This window comes from Propithecus coquereli, unplaced genomic scaffold (assembly GCF_000956105.1).
Source record: "Propithecus coquereli isolate 6110/MARCELLA unplaced genomic scaffold, Pcoq_1.0 Scaffold132, whole genome shotgun sequence".
In the NCBI taxonomy this organism is placed as follows: Eukaryota; Metazoa; Chordata; class Mammalia; order Primates; family Indriidae; genus Propithecus; species Propithecus coquereli.
In genome coordinates, this window is record NW_012137414.1 from 735,438 (window position 1) to 758,743 (window position 23,306).

The window sequence follows — 23,306 nt, forward strand, 5'->3', positions numbered from 1 at the left end:
CGCCTCGGCCTCCCAGAGTGCTAGGATTACAGGCGTGAGTCACCGCGCCTGGCCTACTTTTTTGATATATAAAGCACAGATATACATACAGGGCATAAACATATATATGGTATATCTGTATTAAAATTTCATAGAAGAAAAAATGTCTAAAAAGTCTCCTGGTTGGCATAGGTGGGGGTTGATAATAAAAAAAGGTCGAACAACACCGAGTTAGGGGTAGAGAGTCCCCTTGTCTAGCAACGCACACCTTTCTAACTTTTCAAATTCCAAAGGTACATGGGACAAATCACAGTCTCCAGCTCCACTTCACTGCCACCAGCCTTGATGTTGGATCTCAAGGCCAGATTGTAGGGAAAGGGGAATCCGATTTTGAGCATAAGTAACAGGAGAAAAAGCCTGACTTGTTTGAAGCAAATAAGACTTTCCAGACAGTCCAGCTTTTTTTAAGTCCACAAAAGTTGGAAATCCTTTAGATGTGCTGAGCTCTTCGAGTTTTAAAATGTTTCTGTTTTACTTGTAAAACATCAATTGATTTGATGGTACAAGAGAGGAGACTCTGAATTGTGGGAAACAAGTAATATTCTTTAGGTTGCTTAGCTCTTTTAAAGAGTACCAACACCAAGAATTCTTTAGGTGTCCTGAGCACTGTGAAGTTTTAAATGTTTTGAATTTACTGTTAACATATAAATTTGTTTAATGGGACAACGGAGGAGAGCAGCTTAATTTGCATATGACAGAAAACAGGTCCTTACACATGGAAGATGCAGCGTTATATGCTTACTAATACTGTTTGTAATTTCTTTCTTATATATCAGCATTTCCTTTAAAAAGTGAAGCTACATATACTGAGCTTATGGCCACCCAACCCTCAGCTAAGTTAAATGATTTCAGGTATGAAGGAAAGAGTTGCCTATAGTTAAAGAGAAGTTTTGGCATAGATGTGCCAGGGTGCTGAGGGATAATGGGGTATATAATATTGGTTATAGTTTTCTTTTTTCCCCAACTTTTTCTCAAGAGAAAATCTAAGAAGAAGTATATTCTTCGCATTAGTGTTCTTGTTGAAATTAAAATTTAGTGTCAAAACATATTCAAGATGATAATGGTTTAGAATGCTGGTGTTTAATTTGATTTTCTTGCTTTTTGAGATAAAAATATTTCATTTATTGTAAGAAATTGTCATGGTCTTCCTCAGTACTATGTCCACGAGCATATTCTTCTCCCCATCCTCCCCTCCTCTAATCACCTAGTTTCCAGAATGGATGTTGTTGCCAGTTCTGTCCCTAGGTTGCCCTCCCACCAACCCTGGCCCAGTTTTCACTTTCTAGCTTTGAACATTGTCCTGTTTTTCAGTCTAGACTAGCATTGCCTCTACTACAGTTCTATGTGTCCGTGAACAGTTTTTTCTTCCAGCAACCATGCAAACATCTCCTAGTATCCTGGACAATCGTGTTTAATGCCATTTGAGCATAAGTCATCCTACTTTCATTAGTCTTGCCACTTGCGCTTGGAAGTATAGCTGTTTGGGGTCAGCAGTGTGTGGAACATTTGAACTGAGACAAATCTGTTTGAAAATCTCACCTTGAGATTTCAAATCCATTGTATATACTGTTTACATGTTAAGTTTCTCAGTCTAAGAACACGTTTTCTTTTAGAAGTAAGGTTACCCAATGCCTATGCTTGGCTCACTAATATAGTCAGATTACTGCCTAGACATGGGATTTATTTCAGTTTCTATTTTCTCCAGCTTTTATACAGTTCAGATAGTCATATTCAGTTTCACAGGTTGTGCACTGCACAACTCTAGAGTGCTCCATCCACACAGACTCCCATCTATATTTGATATCCCTGAGTACAATGTGATAGGCACTCTGGACATTTGGTAAGTAAGGACTTGCAGTGTCACTGCCCTGCCATTCACATTGGCCTTTTGGCTAGCATTATTTCTGGCTTATTTAATACACAATTCTTATCACCAGGAATCTTGGGAGTCTTCTTAAGATGTTAGGGGAAGCCAGCCTTCATAAATCTTTTCAATGCCACTGTTGAAGACATGTCAATATGGCAATAAAGGAATAATTTTAGGTCATGATAGGCTTTCACAACTTTTTTTCTGACAAAATTTGTTTCATTCTTCATCTTCTCTGTATACTACCTCTTTTATCCAACCTCTTTCTTAATTTCACTGATAGAAGAATATTTCTGGGTGATGGAGTCATTGAAATTTTGTGTAAGACTAGAATAAGTCCAAGATCCACATGAATGGGGGATACCTCTAACTTTCATAAGAAGGCACATGGCTCATAAGACTTCATTACTTTTGTGTCACTTGCCTTCTTCTGAAAATGTCTCTCAAGTGAATTGAACAAGGGCTGACGTGAACTTTCCATATTTAATTCCAGGAAGCAGACCCACTCTTACTCCCCACCCTGTTTCTACTTCCAAAGTCATGTACAGGAAAGTCCATTGACTTTGTTGCTGGTCAAATGGCCCAAGGAGCTCTGGTCTACTTTTCTGTCAAGCACAGTCCTTGGCACAAAGGACATCTGAAATATCTTCCATTAATTTCTTCTTCACTTATAACCTTGTAGTTAAATGTGTTGAGTTATATGTTTCTATTATACACGGATTTATTTTTAACCTAGTTAGTCACTTATAACTGATTGTTGAAGCTTTTATATCACTATAGCCATATTATTGGTACCCAGGATACGAAAGAACCCCCTATATCTTACATCTTTAATATAGTGCCTCTTTGTGTGACTTATTTTTTAATTTAAAAATCCTGATTTAGATTCGTAGATAAACCTTTAACTGTAAACCTCTTAAAAAGACAATTTCTGAAATAAGAATATGGTATTTGTCACACAGATGATTCCATGTAGAACTTGATGTAATAAGACCTGGAGCTCCCAGCCACATTCATTATTATCACAATTGGATAGAGGTGCTAGAGAAATCGGGACACAAGTGACAATAAAATTGTTTCTGACCACATTTCTAGGCCCAACTTTTTCCTACCATTTAGAATAAGAAGAGAGAGTGGAAACTGGATATAATTGGGAATGTAGTTGAGATGAGATGAAACATTTCTTCTTAGGTTGCTTTTATGGTGGTGAGTCTACTTTTCTCTCTCCCTTGCCACTACTTCTTACAGTTCCTACTAAGACACTAGGGTGTAATACAGTAAAGACACCCTGAGGCCCCCCCTGCATCAGGAAAGCCTTGGCTAGTTGTGATGTCCTAGTTCATAAAGAATCGCCTTTTTCTCTCATTGGAACTTTCCAATATTTGACAATTCATTCATTTATTTATTCAACAAGTATTTACTGGGCACCTACTATATCTAGGCATTGATCTAGGGGCTGGGAATGTGGCAGGAAATAAGACAATGTTTCAATGCTCTTGGAACTTGTATTCCAAGTGTGGTGGGTGGAGGCTGACAATATACAAATCTGTACATTTATCAGGGGCGATAAGCGCCATGAAAAAAATCAAGTAGGGGGAGGGGACACAGTGACAGTAGGGAAGATCTCTCTAATTCAGTTAAGTTTGTGCAGAGCCCTGAAGGGAGTGAGGAGGCAGAGGCAACCATCAGGGCAATGGCCATGGTGGGGGTAGGGAGTTGACTTGGGCATCTGGGTATTAGCCAGGGGGACTGTGGCTGGAGGGGGTGAGTCAGAGGGCAGAGGTGTAGTTGTTGAGGTTGGAAGAGTAGCCAGGGCAGATCATGCAGGATGTGGCTGTGCTCCAATAAAACTTTATGGACACTGAAATTTGAATTTTATGTATTTTTCCTGCATCACGAAATCTTCTTTTCATTTGTTTCAACTATTTATTTATTTATTTTTGAGACAGAGTCTTGCTCTGTCACCCCGGGTAGAGTGCGATGGCGTCATCATAACTCACTGCAACCTCAAACTCCTGGGCTCAAGGGATCCTTCTGCCTCAGCCTCCCGAGTACCTGGGACTACAGGCACGCACCACAATGCCTGGCTAATTTTTTGTATTTTTACTAGAGATGGGGGTCTCACTCTTGCTGATCTTGAACTCCTGAGCTCAAGTGATCTTCCTGCCTTGGCCTCCCAGAGTGGTAGGATTACAGGCATTAGCCACCACGCCCGGCCTGTTTCAACCACTTAAAAATGTATAAAATCATTCTTAGCTCACAGGCCATGGAAAAACAGGCTGCAGGTTGGATTTGGCCCACAGGTCATAGTTTGCCAACTGTGTTATGTGTCATTACACTATTTTATCTCCATCATGGTACACATCCATACCTGAGTTTTTTAATTTGCTTGTGTATATGTTTATCGCTTTGTCACTATCCACTAGAATGAAAGCTCTTTGAGAAGAGGAACTTGCAGTAACCTAACCACCTTGTGCAAAGCCTATAACAGAGTGGGTACTAAAACAGTGTTTGTTGACTGACTGATGGACTAGGCTTCTGGCAATCGAGAAATCCAGGATGTAAACTATTCTATTAAATAGTCTCCAACATCTACTCTCATCATGGCTTCTCTCATTTCATGATTGTTTTTAATTCTAAAGCATTTTTTCCTAAGGCAGTGTATTTACCCTGCACTGTTTTTCTGAGTATAGGATAGGATTTGGGTGGATGTATCAGAGTTTCCAGTGTCCTTGTAGGCACAAGCCATCCTATAAGGTGTTCACTTCTAGGAGCCACAGTTATAGAGGGAAGTCACCTTAGCCCATCCTTCCAGCCTGCTCACAGAGAGATGGACAAAGCAGTGTCTGGCTGCGCAGTGGGTCTGGACAAAATTTAGATGCCTTGATGTTTTCCTTCATCCCTGACATCCTTAGAAGTGCCACCTATGTTTTCATTTTATGCTAGGTGGTTTGTAAAGACATGGGAAATTATGGCACAGTACTCTGGTCAGAGACTTTAACAGTCAGGCTAGGTCAGGATATGCTGTAATAACAAATACCCCCAAAATCTTGATGGCTCGTAAACAACAGAAGTTTCTTCATTGCTCATCCCACATGGCCACCCTGGTTCGTCCAGGATCAATACCGCATGGGGATGAAGTTGGCTGAGCACCCACAACTCGAAAGCTATGAATCACTCCTGATGGAGGAAGGGAGAGTCCTGGAGAATCTCACCCTGGCACTTAAATGCTGTGGCCCAGCATAGGTGACACATATCACTTCTGGTCACAGCCCCTTGACCCATTGCCCCATCTAGCCACAGGGGGCCAGGAAGTGCAATCCTACCATGTGCTCAGAAGGTAGAAAGCTGGAAATATTTGGTGAACAGTATTAATGACTATCACACACAACTTTGATCACTTCGAAGTGCTTCTAGACATTCCTTTGCTTGTAGGGTGTTGAAAACACTCCCAATCTTACAGCAGTGCTAGAGAATGAATTGTACTGACACAATTTTGGAGAGGTAGGAGGGGACAGAGTAAGAAGAAAAAAATTCCCTGATTTCCATCATGCTTCCTTTAATGGATGGGAGAACCTATGCTTTGCTTAGAAAATCAGGTTTCCATACTCAGAACAACTTCAGTGAAGATGAGAAATGATCATGGCTGGTCACTGGGGTAAAGTGTGCTGAAGGAAGACGGGTTTATTCTGCTGCTCAGGAGGCTCCTTCTCCCTGGGAGAAGGAAAGATGCACATTCAGTTCAGTAAACATTTGTGGAATGTCTACCGTGTGCCAGGCACATGAGTGGAAATGATATTTTTATAAAATAAAGATGTCTTAGTTATTTGCATGTCTTACCAACCACCAAGCAGTTCAGTTTGGCCTGTGGGAAGGATAATTTTAATGCCTGAGACTTTGAGTAATAATACAATCTTTTGTACTGATTCTCTTTTTCTCATTCATTGAGTATTACTAAATCACTATAACACTCACATGCTGGAGATAAGTACTGATTTCCTGACATCTAGGTTTGGCTAGCATTGCTTCTGGAAAGAGAAAATGACATATGGCACATTTTTGCTGTTGCTTACAGTTCCATTATGGAGAGTGTTAGAGAGAATGTAATTTTGATTGAATGAATGCCCCCAAAATCATCCTAAATAAGAGACTGCATAAAAAGAACAGAGTGGGATGTAAAAGTAAAAGCAGATTTGCAATGGTGTGCTTGGTTCATACCTACATTGTCACAGTAAGACTGGGGATCATTGGGCGTCCCAGATAGTGCAGAGGATGTCAGTAAGGAAGGGGAGCAGGAGATCAGTGGGTGTTTATGTGAAAAGGTGCGTGCTGGCTGACTGCCAGTGGCACAGCAGGGCTGCTTTGTAGAAGGGACAATAAGGTTTTGCATAAAGATTCTTTTCCCATCCAATGGATTATGCTATACTTAGGCTGAAATAAGGCCGTAGCAGTTAACTATTGCCACAATAATGGCAACCAGTCCAAATTTCAGTGACTTAAGACATCACTAATTTATTCTCTTTTATGTCTTTTTGGGTCAGAGGCTCAAGCCTCAAGGCATAGGTTGAGTGTGGGTCTGCCCCACATATCTCTCATCCTCCTCGGATCAGTGGGCTACCAGGAGCGTGTGCTTGCAGTGATGGCGGAAATGGAGAATCGTGCAAGCCTCTACTTGCATCATGTCTTGTAATGTCCCATTGGTCAAAGCAGATCACATGACCCAATATCAATAGGGCTGGGAAATACATTCCCTTGGAGGGGAGGGGAGGGACTGAAATTGTTTTTAACGATAACCTAATCACCATAAAGGCTTTGGGTGGTTTCCTTAGACATTGGGCCCTTGATCTTCGAGATCAGTGATAGACTGTAACGGACTTCAGGAATCTATACTCTTGGAGTTGTTCATAGCGTAATTTTAGAGGGTCTAGGGCTATCTTGCCATTCAAGCCCACCCCATACCCATCCACCCCCACATTTCCTAAACACAGTTGTGTCAAGTGGGAACAGAGGCATTTGAGTAGAGCACAGATTGCAAATATGTAAAAGGAGGGGGGCATAGCCATCTCCTCCAATGCTAGATGACTTGGCTTGGGAGAAAACCACCAGCAGGTTTTATCAAATTGGAGGACGTGGAGGGCCCAGGAATCTCAGCCTCCGGTACCTCCCTAAAAACTCAGACAGCCATGTATACACATGCACACACACTCAAATGCACTCCACATACACTTTTCCTGCATTTTTACTTCCTTTCCTCCGTCTAAGTTTAATTAAGCACCCTGGATTTCTCGTATATTCATTTAAATATAGAACTGTATAAATAAAAGAGCCACCAGTAACATGAGGCCCCTGAAATGAAAGACAACCCACCCCTCCCCCAAATGGCCAGGTTTCTGGATTTCAGAGAAACAGGACCAGGCCCTCGCAGGTTCCATCTGAGCAGACACAGCAATAGGTATTAACAAGTGTGCGTTCTCCACCCTGCCCTCCATGGTGTGCCCCATATTATCAGACACCATCTGTTCTGGGTAAGGCCAGACCCTAATAAAAAACACAAAAGTTTAAGAAGTGGGGTTTTCTTTTTCTTCATGCACCCATAAAGATACATGTAAAGCCTGAGCAGATACTTTTAGATTAGCCTTTTATCTGAAAATACAACCTAGAAATGTTTTTAAAAGGAGCAGGGGCAGGGGGAAAGTTTGTCCTTGATTTACTCTGGAAAGTTATTTTGTTTTTTAATTTTTATTTACTATGATGGAAGTTGCCACATCTTGCTGTTTTCAAGCTCACCATGCTGGTTACTAAGGGCTATCGAGGACCATAAAACACAGATCTCTAAACCCCAACACCTAGGAGGAAAGAAAAGAGAGGAAATGAACATTTATTCTGTGCCTACTCTATTTATTCCCCACATATGGCCTCATACAATCTCCACATCAGCTCTGTGAGGTGAATAGTATCAACACTGCCATCTCATAAATGAGGAAACCCGGTCTTAAAGAAGTTAGATAATTTATCCTCAGTCAAAAAGCTAAAAAGGAATGTGCCTTGATTCAAAGCCAGCTTATTTTATTTTTAACTTATTATACAGTAAAATTGACAATTTTCCTTTTTGGTGTGCAGTTCTATGAATTTATATATAGAGATTTATGTAACCACAGCCATAATCAGGATACAGAACTGTTCCATTATCCCCCAAAATTCACTTACCCTTTTATAGTCAGACCCTCTTCCCAACCTCTGGCAACCGCTGATCTGTTCTCCATCACTATCATTTTGGTTTTTTGGGAATGTCATATAAATGGAATCATACAGTATGTAACACTTTGAGATTGGCTTCTTTAACTCATAATGCCTTTGAGATTCATCCAAGGCATTATGGTCCACCCAGATACCAGTAGTTCATTCATTCTTATTTCTGAGTAGTATTCCATAGATTACTTAAACATTCGCACATTGAATGACACACAGATTGTTTCCAGTTTTTGGCTATTACGAATAAAGCTACTGTAAACAGTCATGTACATGTTTTTATGTGAACATAAGGCTTCATTTATCAAGGGTAAATTCCCAGGAGTAGGACTGCGGGGCCGTATGGTGAACGTATGTTTATCATTATAAGAAACTGCCAACACATTTTCCAGAATGTTACCATTCAAAACCAGTTTTGAACAATTCAAATCTATGCTCTCTCCTCTCCAACGAGCTGTTTTTCTAGATGACAGAGTGGTTTATGATATTAGGCAAAGCTTCCTTTTCCGGGGTGTTATTTCCACTTGAGAGCTATGGGGAGGCAAAGTCACAAAACTTCAACTTGGACTCAAGTCTAACATGACCTGGGAAGATTCCTTGGCAGGTGGGGGAAGACAGCTAGGAGCGCAGCATGACAGTGCAACTTAGAACCCAAACCAGGAAAAATTGGATGATTCCGGCTGAGCCTATGCCATCAGGTTAAAGAGGAAATGCAAAATGCTCTTCCAGTGAAACAGAAGTTGCTAAGAGGTGGAGGGAATACAGAACTATTTGTGTTGCAACCTGATCCATCTTCCCAAACCCACTGCAAAGGGAAACAGCTGACTTCAGTTCCCCTGAACTCCAGTACCTCCCCCAGGCAAGGATTTGCTCATAAATCCTTAAGCAAATGTAGGGAAAATTGTGTGAAATGTGTTCCCTCCATAACTCACCCCAAAGCTTTTGGATATTCTAAATATACAAATTCTATTCACCACACCCCTTTATCACCAAGCTTCGTGAAGACATAATGCCAACACAATTTGACAAAGACAATAGCATCAACAATTTTTACAAGGTTTGGAAGCATAGCCTTAAACCCACAGCTCTCAAGATGTCCAGGGAGGAATTTAGCAAAGCTGATCTCCTTTTCCATATCTAGAACAGGAGAACTCTTAATAGCATGAGACTAGAATGGCCCAAGAAAAGCTTTTTGTAATTCTTTGAGGAAAGTAGCCAGCATCTCCACTTAGACCTCTGCTGACGGCCCGACGGCTCCGAGGTAGGGTCAGAACCCAGCTGTGTACTCCGAAGCCAAACTCCTTCCATTTGGCATCTATGTTTATATTCTCATTTATATTTTCTCTCAAATATGTTTTAGGACTGCTTTCTAAAGGACTATAGGTTATACTTTCTGTTGAATTTCAGTATGTTAAAGCAATACCTATTATTTTTAATTTTATTTTGAGAAATGGGATTTTTTTAGCTTTTTGGGAATTTGAGAGGTAATTTAGTCTGTCATTTAGGATGGTGTCACATAAGGCAGCCAACCTTATCCTGCTGTTTAGCCTGGAAAACAATATTCTTGGTCCTCAATCTTGAGAAAGTCATATAGATTGGGAACTGGTCCACAGTCAGGTGCCTTGAGTTAGGAAAAGGCTTCATAAACCCAGTTCAGCAAGATATTTATGCGAATATTTTGAACCCAAGGTATAACTCCAAGAGATGTAAAGACTCTCAACATGCATCAACCATTCATTCCCTACTGAAGATTAGTGGACTTGTATGGAGCTCAGACACTAACCCAGGTCTTTGAACTTAAAATCAGCATGCACTAAGCCCTAAATTAGTAGTACTCATTAAAGCTGCTTGGGAAGATTTCTTTTTACATAAACTTTTTATTTGGAAGTATTTTCAGATTTACAGAAAAGTTGCAAAGATAGTATAGAGAGTTCCTGTATACTCCCACCCAGCTTCCTCTAAGGCCAATACTCGGGAAGCCTAAAAAAAAATCCTGATGGCAAAGCTGTGACCCAAGACCCATTAAATGAGAATCTCTGAGGATGGGATCTGAATATCAGTATTTTTCTGAAGCTTCTTCCCAGGTAGATTCAAGGTGAAGCCAAGATTTGGAACCTCTGCTTCAAGCCCTTCTCAAAGTGTAGTCAGCCAACCAACAGTATTGCCATCACCTGGGAGCTTGTTAGAAATCCAGCATCCTAGGTGTCACCCCAAGCCTTCCTCATCAGAATCTGCATTTTCACAAGATCCCCAGGTAATTAGTACGCACATTCAGTTTTGAGAAGCAGTACTCTATACAAAAGATTAAACAGACCACACGAAGGTCCAATTGCTATTTGTCAGAAGCATGTATGTATTTATTACTTATAAATTCCTTCATCAGATATGTATTAAGTATTTATTATGTAAAAAAAGATGAATAGGGATGTATCCTACTCTCAAGGAGATTGCAGTCTAGTAAGGGAAATGCAATGAGTTCATAAATAATGTGGTCTAAGTAAGGGGCTGCATGAAACGCTTGATGGAAGAAGTGACATTTGTTTTGGACCTGCAAGGAGAACACCTGAAGGAAGAGAGTTAAACGATAAATGATGTAGTTTGAATAAATGAATAATCTCGAGGTTAAATTTTCTATAGCTTTTGGTGAATCAATATGTTTATTCAGACATTTAATAAATATTTATTCAGCTCTTACTATTGCTAGACAAATAAGACAGATACCATTACTGCTCAAGTGGCTTTTACAGCCTAGTGAGGAAGACAAACACTAAACAGGTAATGACACAAATAATTCATTAGTGTCAGTGGTGGTCAGTCCTGGGGAGGAGACAGATAGGGTGATAGGAATCCATGTGACAAAGAGACTAGAACTAGGCAGGGGTGGGAGTTGATTACGGCCATTCTACCGAACGTGAAGTGATATCTTACTTCACCAACCCTTCTTCCTAATCTTATTTACCAGTTTCCCCACTCCCATACCTGCTCTGTGCCCAACCAAAGTGAATCTCCTTCCATTTTTTTTCAGTGGGGCTCCTTGGTGTCCTCAAATAATGCCTTTGTTCATACTTTGAATGTGTTACTTGACCAGATATTTTTTTTCAGGGGAGAGGGGATGGAAATTGAGAGATCAAAATTAGTAGGAGTACAGAATGCCTTTGACTTCTCCACAACGTGGACAAAATTTCTCCTACAAACCCCACCACCATACCTTTCCAAACATTTTGCCTGCCATCTTGGTCACATGTGACCTGGATTAATCCCTAAGTCTGGGCTGTGGAGATGTTTGTGCTTCCTCAGGGAAGAATGCTGTGTGAACTTAGAAATTAACAGAAGGAGAAATGACTACCCTTAAAATTGTCCCACAGAAAGAAGTATGCATTCAAATGATGGTAAAGTTTTGTTACAAAGACTTCAAGCCTCACAGTTTAGAAACTGGCTTGTGGTAGCCAAGAAATCAGAGAATGATTTGTTAATTAGGATTAAAATTGCTAACAGTCTTGGATTAATTACCATCAAAAAGCTGCTGCTATAATAAAAAGCAGAGATCTGGTAATCCTGCTGCATTTCCTTCCTCTTGCTGACTGCCTTTTAGTTATTTTAGTTTTGATTAGCACTTCCATCAGAAAATAGGAAGAAATTATGAGCAACTTATTTGGCAAAGGTTTAGTAATTAAAACCATTGAAATCAATGGTTTAAGTACGTATTAAAGATTACAGTCGCACTTTTTAATCCTTATTTTTGTCATGCTCAAGTAGATAACATAAACTTGATTATACGAAAATCAGCCAGCGCAGAAAGCCCACCGGGAACAGCCATTCTACACCCTTTGTAAATGTATGCCCGATAAATTAGTCATCAGGTTTCTTCTTATGTTGAATTGTTAGAACTTCCACTTATAACAGCAAAATGATTGTCTGCAATTTCTAACTTACTTCAAACTAGGCTTTAAATTATGAAGCTTAAAGTATGCTAAAGTAACTCTGAGTACTTGAGTAAGCACTGCATTTTTTATGATGAGGCAAGTCATTTGAGCCATTTAATGGCTTTAATTCAATCCAGAGATTTCATATTTTCTCCTGAGTTCTCATGGTTGGACAGTTTAAAAATATTTCTGAGATTGAATTGGAACCTGTAAGAATTATGATGCCATATGTCAGTCTGTATTTTTGGATAGTATTAGATGAAATTTGCCTCAATAAAGAAACATCCATTCAATATGCTTCAATTTAAATGTTTTTTAAAAGCTATTTGATTGGTTTATTTTCATGGGGAAGCAGTGTTGTCACAAAATTTTATTTTGAAGATTGAATTGGCTATGAAGAAGTTATACCATCCCAACTAGAAGAGGGAATGGAATGAATAATCAGGAAAAGAGAGACTATTGATAAATGATCCTTAATGAAGAATCATTGAATTTCAGAGTTGCCAGAGATATTAGCAATTATTCAGTTCATCCCCAGATTTCTTAGATGAAGAAGCTGTGGCAAGCCACTTAAATTCAGTGCCGATTCCACAAACCCAATCTATGCTCCTCGTGCTTCCCCCTCCCCTCCCTCTCAGAAAATCGCCTTGATTCCAATTTCATAGAGAAGTGAGACACCATAGATATGAGCATACTGAGCTTCTTAGGCAGTCCTGCTATCCCTATCTACAAACCCATGTCACTCCCTCCGTTCCTCCAGTCTCCGAGGGTGATCCTCTCGTCTATTCATACTGTGTCCATTTCTCTCTGGTACATGTCAAACCAACCCTTCCAGGTCCCTGCCTTCTCTCTCCTGCATATGCTTTCTGTGTCTTCCTCTCCATTGCCTCTTTTCCTCAGCTTATCAACATGTTCAAAATTCTCCTGCCTTTATCAAACCACACACATACACACACACACACACACACACACACACACACACTCACACATCTGGACTTCCAAGTAAGATGACCTTGTAGATTCATGTTTTGAGATCTTGTTTAGTCCATAGAATATAAAATCGGTCAAACGATGGTAAGCATGTGCAGATGACAAGCATTTGCAGAAATGGTACTAAAACAAACCATGAAGCTGAAGCTGCAGGACTGATACATTTGAGTCTGGAAGGCAGAGGCCGTCGAGAATTCAGCTCCAGTAGGAAATGGGCTGTGTGAGTGCACTCCATAGATCCACAGAAGAGAAAGGAAAGAGTTACTGCTCTTTACTGCTTGGAGCTGAGTCTTCTACAAAACTGCTTAACTAAAGGCAAAGGAGGAAGCAGATACTTCCTTGCAACTAGAACTTGAGCTAAGCTGATCCCTGAATCATAAATACCCAACAAAATTCTGGATTCAGACCCTAAGGAGTCAGGAGGTGCAACTACAAAACTTCTAAATGTTGAGGAAAGAATAGTGAGAAAGAAAAATAATCTCCCAATGAAAATGAAGCTACTAAACAAAATTCCAAATCACATAGATATAATTATTACTAAGAATGATAGCAATAAAATGAATAATCAGGATACAAATCATACATGTAAAGTTAAAACAAAATAATTTGAAGAAATACTTACAATAGGTACATTTAGGACCTTAAAGAGATACGGAAAAGAAAAATATTCATAAAATAAGAATGACAAATTTGGAAGAACATACAGAAATGAAACAGAAAGTAGATAGGAAGAAGAATAAAGTAGAAATACTTGAAATTAGAAATATGGTGATTGAAATTAAAAACTTCACAAAATAAACTCTAGACTTACACAATTGGAAAATTGGTGATTGGGAAGATGGACCAATTCATTTACTCATAAAACATTAAAGAGAGATGAAGGAGAAAAAATACATAAATCCAAAAGCACATTTAAGTGACATACAAGATGATTTAAAGGTTCCAACACATGTCTGGTAAGTAAAGACAGTAGAGATAGTATAATAGAAGGAATAATGAAAAGGATAATGGCTGAGAAAATTAAAGAATTCATAAAAAAAAGGACAGTGGCCTCAGATTGAAACTGCCATGAAGGTCTCTGTGGCAACTTCTCAACTCTTCCATTGTAGCATGAAAGCAGCCAAAGGCAATATGTAAATGAATGGACATGGCTGTGTGCCAATAAAACTTTGTTTACAAAAACAGGCAGGCAGCAGGCTGAATTAGGAATAACAGCTGTTTACATTTTGATGTCTCTGTCTCCAGATGTTCTTCATATATACATATATGTATGTGTGTACGTATATATGTATGTACGTGCATTATACACACACAAGTGATTTTAAAAGAGATCATATCATAACTGAATCACACATAACTTGAACCACACTGCTCTTCTCAGCACCCACCTTTGGACAACTCTGGGTATCCATTATCATATCTAAAAAAAAAATTCATATTCCCAAAAGACTGATGAATGATAAAGATTTTAACTATAGGTTTTGAGGGGCAGTGGAGGAAGTTGTACATCACGCCACCCGATGTAAAGCTTTTTGAAAGTCCCATTCGCTCATCTCTACTTTTCCCCACTCGTCATCCCCCTGTAGCAGGCAGCTGACATTCACCTCTCCTTTCCACCTTCTCTCTCAGCACAATTCTACAGCCACACTGGCCCTTTGTCCCCTCCCTCATCCCAGCACTAAAAATGCCCTGAGCCTACATATCCCAACCACCCAGCAAAACAAAGCACCCAGTAACTACAGGCTCAGCAAGAGAAAATTCCAGGTCCTAGCCATAGGCAGATCACCTTATCATTTCTCCAGCACATTCCACGGAGGATCTCAGTTCATTCTGTCCCAATATACCTCTACATTGTTTGTGATGATCACATAGTATTTTGTTGTATACATGTACCGTTATTTATATAACTAAGCCCCCAATTTTGAACAAGAGGCTACATACTGAAAACCTTTGATTGACTGAGTCTTTGTTTCTCACAAATCCATTCGATACAGTTGCATTATATCAGCCAATACAGTTCATGCAACTGTGTGCACAGCAAATTTTCAACATAAACTCTAGAAGAGTATTTTATCAGGGAAAAAATTTCTGTTTTTGAAATAGTAAACAGGTTTTAAAAGAAAAAAAATATGCAGAAGGCTAGAAGTCAGGAAATTCAGGTTATCAGGGTCTGGAAGGAGATCTTTCTTTCTTGTGTGACTGTAGGCAGGGTCCCCAGGACTTTGTGGATCAGTTTCTCAAATAACAGAGATGAAAAAATTGTCATTAGCTTTTGTCACAAAATAGTATGATAAACCCCTACATTAGTTTCCTGTGGCTGCAGTAACACATCACCACAAACTCGATGGTTTAAGAGAACAGAGATTTATCTTCTCATAGTTCTGGCATCCAGGTTTCTGAAATCAAGGTGTCAGCAGGGCTGCATGCCCTCTTTTCTTGCTTCTTCCAGCTTCTGGTGGCTCTAGGTAGTCCTTGACTCATGGCTACAACACTCCAATCTCCGCCTTTTCTGCACAGGGGCTTCTCCTCTGTGTCTGTGTCTTCTCTTCTGTTTCTTATAAGGACACTTGTCATTGTACAGTATTTAGGGTCCACATGGGTAATCCAGGATGATCTCATTTCAAGATCCATACCTTCATTCCATCTGTACAGATCCTTTTCCCAAATAAGGTAATGTTCACAGGTTCCGGGGGCCAGGATGTGGACATACCATTTTGAGGTCCACCATACAACCCATTACAATATTCTTTGTAAGTGTCCTGAAGAGCCAGGAGGAATAAGTAAATCCTTTGATTCAGTCAAAAATGAGAAGAATGTGAATCAAAAATACTAGAAGATATCCTTTTTCCTAGTCACTGGCATCCATTTGAATAATTTCTCTAATTTCTTTTCACATCTATTTCCATTTTTAAGTGTTAGCAATGAAGGTTATCATGACAAATTTAAAATTTATTTACTTATTCTTAAACCGCTATTTTTGTGTTTTTTTTAAGCAGTCATCTCGGTCAATGTTAGAACGATCTGAACAGCAGATTAGGGCTGCTTCTAGTTTGGAGGAACTGCTGCGAATCACGCACTCTGAGGACTGGAAGCTGTGGAGATGCCGGCTGAGACTCAAAAGTTTCACCAGTATGGACTCTCGCTCAGCATCCCATCGGTCCACCAGGTTTGCGGCAACTTTCTATGACATTGAAACCCTAAAAGGTAGGTGTATGGCTGTGGAGGCAAATCCTTTTTTTTATCAGATGGTGACAAACGCACCAACTTCTTCCAAAAGTTTGAGTAGGGCAGGCACGTGTCAGAGGGAGAACAAACGGGAGTCATTGATTTCATAACTTTGGTATTAGTGGAGAATCCTGATTTTTTTATGTTTATTCCAAAGAGAAATATATTCAATATGATTTTGAGATTTAAAAAACACCAACACAAAAGAACACTTCAAAATATAGAAATAAATTTAACTCAAAGATGTGGGAGCAAAACAAACCCAGAAAGACTGTTCTGAATAGAAAATAAAATCATTGGGTTTGCTTAAAAAATAAAACAATCTAAGAATTCATCCATGAGGAGCATTCTATTGCCATACATGCATAGATAAAAACCAGTAGATTTAGGTATAGCTTTTCATTTTTCAAGAAACTTTTTCTTTTCTTTCTTTCTTTTTTTTTTTTTTTTTTTTTTATGAGACAAGATCTCGCTCTGTTGCCCAGGCTGGAGTGCAGTGGCCTGATCATAGCTCACTGCAGCCTCAAATTCCTGGGCAGTATAGCTTTTTAATTCTTCAAAATTGTGTGATTTTTAATAAAAGCGAAAAGTAGAAGTTGGAAGCTGAGTTGTAATATTAGGTACTGGTATTACTAAGAGAATAACAAAGGGAGAAAATACTTAAGACAAAATGATCAAAACTCCAGACTAGAAAACAACATAATTTGAAATAAAGGGAATGATTTTTGTCTCGTAAGGTGATCGCTCTTTATAAGAAAACCGGTGTATGTATGTATTGTGCCTCAATGCATGAAATGCTTGCCAAGTAAAGTTGTGTGGCCTCTGATTAGGCATTTAACTTTTTGAGGACATGTCAAAACATACAAGAAGCTACCATGACACTGATGATCTAGCATTCTACATTTGATTAACATGATTAACTGGTAACTGATTATATGTATCATGTAATCCGAATCAGCCACTAAGCCAAGATTCTTTTCTTTCTACCTAGAGTTGACTATATTTTTTTCCATTTGTAAATAAATGATGATGTTTCACAGGCCTCTGTTGTTGGTTGTGGAGCAGGCTGTGCATAGAGGCGAAAAATCTCTCGGCGGCACCACGAGCATGAGTGTTCATGTGTACGACTGTGTGCAAGTCAGTTGAGATGGTGGGAACCATGGTCTCAAACCCACTTCAGCCAGGGGTTTGAAGCTCTAGTTGTTTCTATGTGGTGAATTAGCATGGGCTTCATGAAAACAAAGGGGTGCGACTCATCTGGAGGTCAAAGACCTTAACCAGATTACCTGTCTGAAGGCCCAAGGTGAGCCTGGAGAAACTCTGTGAAGACAAGTGTTACCATAAAACCAAGATCAGGTGATCTAAAAAAGTCGGTGACATTGACATTTTCTAAAGAGAAAACCATAAAAAATTATGGAACTTGTGAACTCTAAAATTTCTCTCCTAATTACATAGGGGACCATCTAAAGTTATTTATTAAGTTAGAAGCAGTAAACGATCAAATTAATGTTTTACACCAATTATAAATTGTTATCAACTCTCCCTCATGGATTTCAGGGTAATTCCCTGAGGCAGAGCAGTCGTGTTTGGCGGTAGGAAAGAAGAGTTATGAAGCCTTTAATCAGTGGCCTTGGCCATAATTGCATACAGTGTTGATTAAAATGTTCCCATTCTAACTTTCAAATCTTAGTTTTGTAAAAAAAAGAAAAAGCAAATGGAAAGCAACACTTAAGTAAAATTTTAAACAGGGAATATTTTCATAAGTTGGTTACTTTTTTTTTCAAGGATTCATGATTAATAATGGTGAACTAAACAATATCCATATTAATACTTAATTGAGCAATTTATATCTCGTGTGTACAGCCTTCAGAAATATTCATAGCAAGAAGTTTTAAAAAAGGTTTCTCAGGATAGATTGTATTATGAAGAAAACAAAGTTTTGGTAAATTGTGCAGTATAAGGCAGTGCTCTTCAGCCGAACAGCTTGTATTTTGTGTTTTCAGTGACTGAAGAAGAAAATTGAGATATGAAGAAAATTGGGATTAAGGGGTAGAAAAGGAAAAAAGATATGGAAAAGATAGTTTAAAGGAATAATTTTCAGGCTAGGGTAGATCTCTAATAGCAATATTATATTGGTATATTTCAAGCAGAGGTCCTCTCTATCCCTTCCAGTGAGATATGTTTACATATATGGGAATTCAGATTAATCTAGGGAAAGTTTTTTGAAGATGGGGTAAAAATGGACAAAAGTTTGTCTATAGCTACATAAAACATCTCCAAAACTTAGCTGCTTGAAACAACATTTTTATCTCACAGTTTCTATGAGTCAGTAATGCAGACATGGCCTAGATTTGTTTCTCTGCTTCAGGGTCTCTCCAGAGGCTGCAGTCAAGAAGTCAACTTGGGCTGCAGACATCTCAAGGCTCAGCTGGGGTACAATCTGCTTCCAAGTTCACTCAGTGATTGTTTGCAGGACTCAAGCCCTTCCTCACAGGCTATTGGACTGAGAGTCCCAGTTCCTCACTGGGTGTTGGCCAGAGGCCACCCTCAGTTCCTTGCCATGTGGACTTTTCCCAGGGAGAGGCGAGCCTGCAAGAGATAGAGACTGCAGTCTTTTTTAACCTCATCATGGAAGCGACATCCGTCACTTTTGTAGTGTTTTCATAAGAAGCGAGTCACTAGATTCAGCCCACACCCAGGAGGAGGAAAATTATACAGGGGTGTCACTATGAGGACGAGGGATCATTGGGGGTCAGTTTGGAAGCTGTTGACCACGAGAAATTTTCACCACCCCACCCCAACATATAATAAACTCTACAATTCGAGTGTAATGGAAGATGGTGGACTAGAGAAATCACTTTCTGGACTGTTCCGGAGGGAAAGAAGGACTTCAGATAAAGGAGCGAGGAGAGGGGATGCAGCTCAGGTGAAGATCATAGAGAGAAGGGCCGGAGCCTGCCAGGGACCTCACAGAGGAAAATCACGAAGCAGAGAAGGAAGAGAATAAAGGAAAAAAGATATCAGCAAGGATCAAACCCAGAGAGGCTGGGAGCCCAGTGAAAGGGTAAAGGGGAATCTCTTTCTCCTCCACCCAGTTCCTTCAGTGATCGGTGGGCTACCAAGTTACTTGAAGACTTTTCCATTCCCATGAGCTCAAGCACTGCGGCAAGCATGGAATTGTGGGGAGAACTTGCATGATCACAGAGCTTGGACATTCCGTGCGGGAGCTCCCCTCCAAAGAGTGACCTCAGAGGCCGGAGAGCCAGCTTTCTTCCATTCGGACGCTTATCATTTCCCACCTCTCCCCCACCCACTGCAACCGGGAGAGCAGTTTGAGCTGAGAAGTTGGTAAGCAGTTGCCCCCTGCCACCAGATGACACGTACTCTAATCTGCGGGTTTCACAGAGAGTGGGGCCCACGCCTTCCCCCTTGAGGACCTGCAGTGGGCCCAGGGTGCCTGATCTGGGAGCTCCTTGTCCGCCAGCCTATTGTGGAGACACACGCCAGTGGGTCAGATACGCAGACTGGATCCAGTGTTCCCTGGACTTGAGCAGGTTGCTGGGGGACACAGGGCGGAGGTTTGAGAGCTGGACTGGGGAGGCGAGGGAGCCTATGTGGGCAGAACTGATGGGAGAAAACTGTGGGGGTCTGAGATGCTGCCATCTGGGAGAGCACTCATCACCCCCACAGGAAAGCCACACTGTTGAAGTAGAATGGCTCCTCCAGTGGGAAAGATCCCAGCCTGGGGCGCCATTAACAACCAAGCATGGCACAATCAGGCGCCCAGGATGGAGGGGATTTGCAGCCTCTCCCCCACTACCAGCCCTCGTGGTCTGGAGAACCTGCCTTGACTCTCCTTCCAATGGCTTTCCCTAGAGACCAGGAAAGTAAACTTGGTGCCCTGCTGAGGCTCAAAGCAGCGCTGTTGGACTAGGGCAGGTCTTCTGGTGGGGAAGATTCCAGCACGGGGTGCCATAGCAACCAAGTGGCACCTGGGCCATTGGGGATTTGTGGCCCCTCCCCTATGCACAGCTCTCCCCGTCTGGAGAACCTGCCTTGACCCTCCTCCCAGCAGTTCCCCCTAGCAGCCGGGAAAACAGCCTCTGAGCCCTGCTGAGGCTTTGCAAAGGTTCACACAACCTAACCACACTGGGCCTTGCCCTTGCACCCACTTCTGCTATGGTGGGGTCCAAGCAACCCCCTTGGAACTACAGGGCTCCACCCAAAGCCTGGGGGCATTCAAGCACTCCACCTGAGGGACTAGAGCTTATCACAGGCACAAAAGAACATCACAGCAGCTGGCTGGCTCTGGTAAGCATCAACCACTGACAGGGAGAACAACTCTGTATAGGGAGAACAACTCATTTCAGCATCTAGCAACTCAAGACTGTGGCAGATTCTTACTCCCAAGTATCGACCACTATCTCGGAGATTAAACTGGGGGTCCCAGTGCAATTCATACTACTGGGAAGAGGTGAAGACAGTGGGATAGAGGCAACCCGAGTGGATATTTTTTTTTTATAGGAGGGAAACAAAAGTTATAGGCAGCTCGATGGGTGAGGGGTCTCCCTCTTCCACTGCGGACCTCTGGGATGATTGGTGAGCTGCTAAGAGTCTGTGCAGTTACATTCCACTGAAGAGCAGGTGCAGCAGAGATCTGGTGCCTGCCGATTCCAGACTTCTGCAACTGATGACATTCTGATCACTCTGGTGCACAGAGCCAGGTCTGCTCAGGACCCAGCCATCCAGCAGTAACCTTTGCGTCACTCCAGCTGGGCTAGGGAGGGAATAGATGCTCCCCCGTGTCAAGCCCTATGACTGAGGGCTGAGCACAACTCCTCTCTGGCATGGGAGCAGAACACAGGAGGAGCCTCAGATGCCACTGGCACCACTTGAGAAACCTGGGGCAACTTCCTCAGTGGATCCTAGGAGTGGAGGGAGAACTTCAGCTGACCAGCAGCTCCAGCCCATCTACATGGACCCTGGGCCCCTGAGACAAACCCCCGCCTTTGTGACTGGGCATCAGCAATCCCCACACTGGTGGAACAGCCCCTCATATGGGTGGCTTTGCCCCTGAAATCCCCAGAACCAGCTATGAAGCTCTCACTGTGCTTGATTCTGAGGCTCTGCCCTTGTAGCTCCTGGGTCCCCCCCCAGGCCTGCAATTCCACCCCGAGACTCCAGAGTGGTGACTGGTCCCCAAGACCACACAGCTGAGTCCCCACCACTACTGCTGGGCTGACAGAACCTCCCTGAGGTCCAAAACTTCACTCAGGACTCCTCTAGCCCTAAACAGTTATCACTCCTGGACTTGGTTCAAGAGAGTCCCCAGCAAAGGAAAGCAGGTGCCCTGCAATCCTGTCAACCCAGAGCCAAGAGAAGAGGAGCCAGATGAGAAGAAATCAGCAAAAGAACACTGGCAACATGAAAAAGCAAAATAGTTCAACACCTCCAGAGGAACACAATGAAGGTACAGTAGTGGACTCTACTCACAAGGAAATTGTTGAAATGACAGAAATGGAATTCAGAATATGGATGGCAAATAACATGAATGTAATTGAAGAGAAAGTTGAAAACCAACAAAAAGAAGCCAAAAAAATATTTCAGGAAATCAATGAAAAAAATGAAAAAGTCACTAGAGATCTAGATAACATAAGAAAGGAAATAATTGAACTTAAAGAAATGAATGCTCCTCTCAAAAGACATAGGCTGGCTGAATGGATGAAAGAACACAACCCAAATATCTGCTGTCTCCAGGAAACACATCTGAACCACAAAACACACACAGACTCAACGTAAAAGGATGGAAAAAAATATTCCATGCAAACAGAAACCAAAAGAGAAAGGTGTAGCCATCCTCATATCAGATAAAATTGACTTTAAGCCAACAAAGGTAAGGAAAGACAAAAAGGGTCATTATATAGTGATAAAGGGAATGATCCAATAAGAAGACATAACAGTCCTAAACATATATGCACCCAACACAGGAGCTCCCAAATACATAAAGCAAATCTTACTAGAGCTAAGGAAAGAAATAAACAGCATCATCATAATCACAGGGGACCTCAACTCCCCACTGTCAGAGCTTGACAAATCATCAAGGCAGAAAATAAATAAAGAAATAATGAACTTAAACCAAACTCTAAATCAAATGGACCTAACAGACATTTATAGGTCATTGTACCCCAAAAGTACAGAATACATATTCTTCTCAGCAGCATATGGGACATTCTCTAAGATTGATCATGTCTTAGGCTACAAAACAGGTCTCCACAAATTCAAAAAAATCAAAGTTATACCATGTACCTTCTCAGTCCACAGTAGAATAAAAGTAGAAATCAATCACAACAGAAACATACAAAACTACACAAAGTCATGGAAATTAAATAACCTGCTGCTGAATGACTATTGGGTCAAGAATGAAATTAAGATGGAAATCAAAAAATTCTTTGAGCTGAACAGCAAAGGGGATACAAGTTATCACAATCTTTGGGACACCGCAAAAGCATTCCTCAGGGGAAAATTCATGGCCATAAATGCCTACATCAAAAAGACAGAAAGATAATAAATTAACAACCTAATGTCACACCTGAAGGAACTGGAAAAAGAAGAACAAACCAAATCCAAGCCCAGCAGAAGAAAAGAAATAACAGAGGCCAGAGCAGAACTAAATGAATCGGAAAACCCCCCAAAAAATAATACAAAGGGTTAATGAAACAAAAAATGGCTTCTTCAAAAATATAAACAAAATCAACACTCCTCTTACTAGGTTAACCAAGAACAAAAGAGAAAGGACCCAAATAGGCTCAATCACAAATGAAAAAGGTGGCATTATAACTGATACCACAGAAATACAAAACATCATCCATGAATACTATGTAAATCTCTATGCACATAAACTAGGGAATGTAGAGAAAATGGACAAGTTCCTGGAAACACACAACCTCCCAAGACTCAAGCAGGAAGAAATAGAACTCTTGAACAGACCAATAACAAACAGTGAGATCAAATCA

General features: G+C 40.9%; 1 protein-coding gene across 1 annotated transcript in view; it reads left to right on the forward strand.

Annotated features, from left to right (window-relative positions):
• FIGF (c-fos induced growth factor (vascular endothelial growth factor D)) overlaps window positions 1-23,306 on the forward strand; it is a 39,437-nt gene that overhangs the window by 1,277 nt on the left and 14,854 nt on the right. Inside the window, exon 2 of the mRNA XM_012638699.1 lies at window positions 16,062-16,272. Coding sequence (XP_012494153.1) covers window positions 16,062-16,272 — 211 coding nt within the window. The remainder of the gene's footprint in view (window positions 1-16,061; window positions 16,273-23,306) is intronic.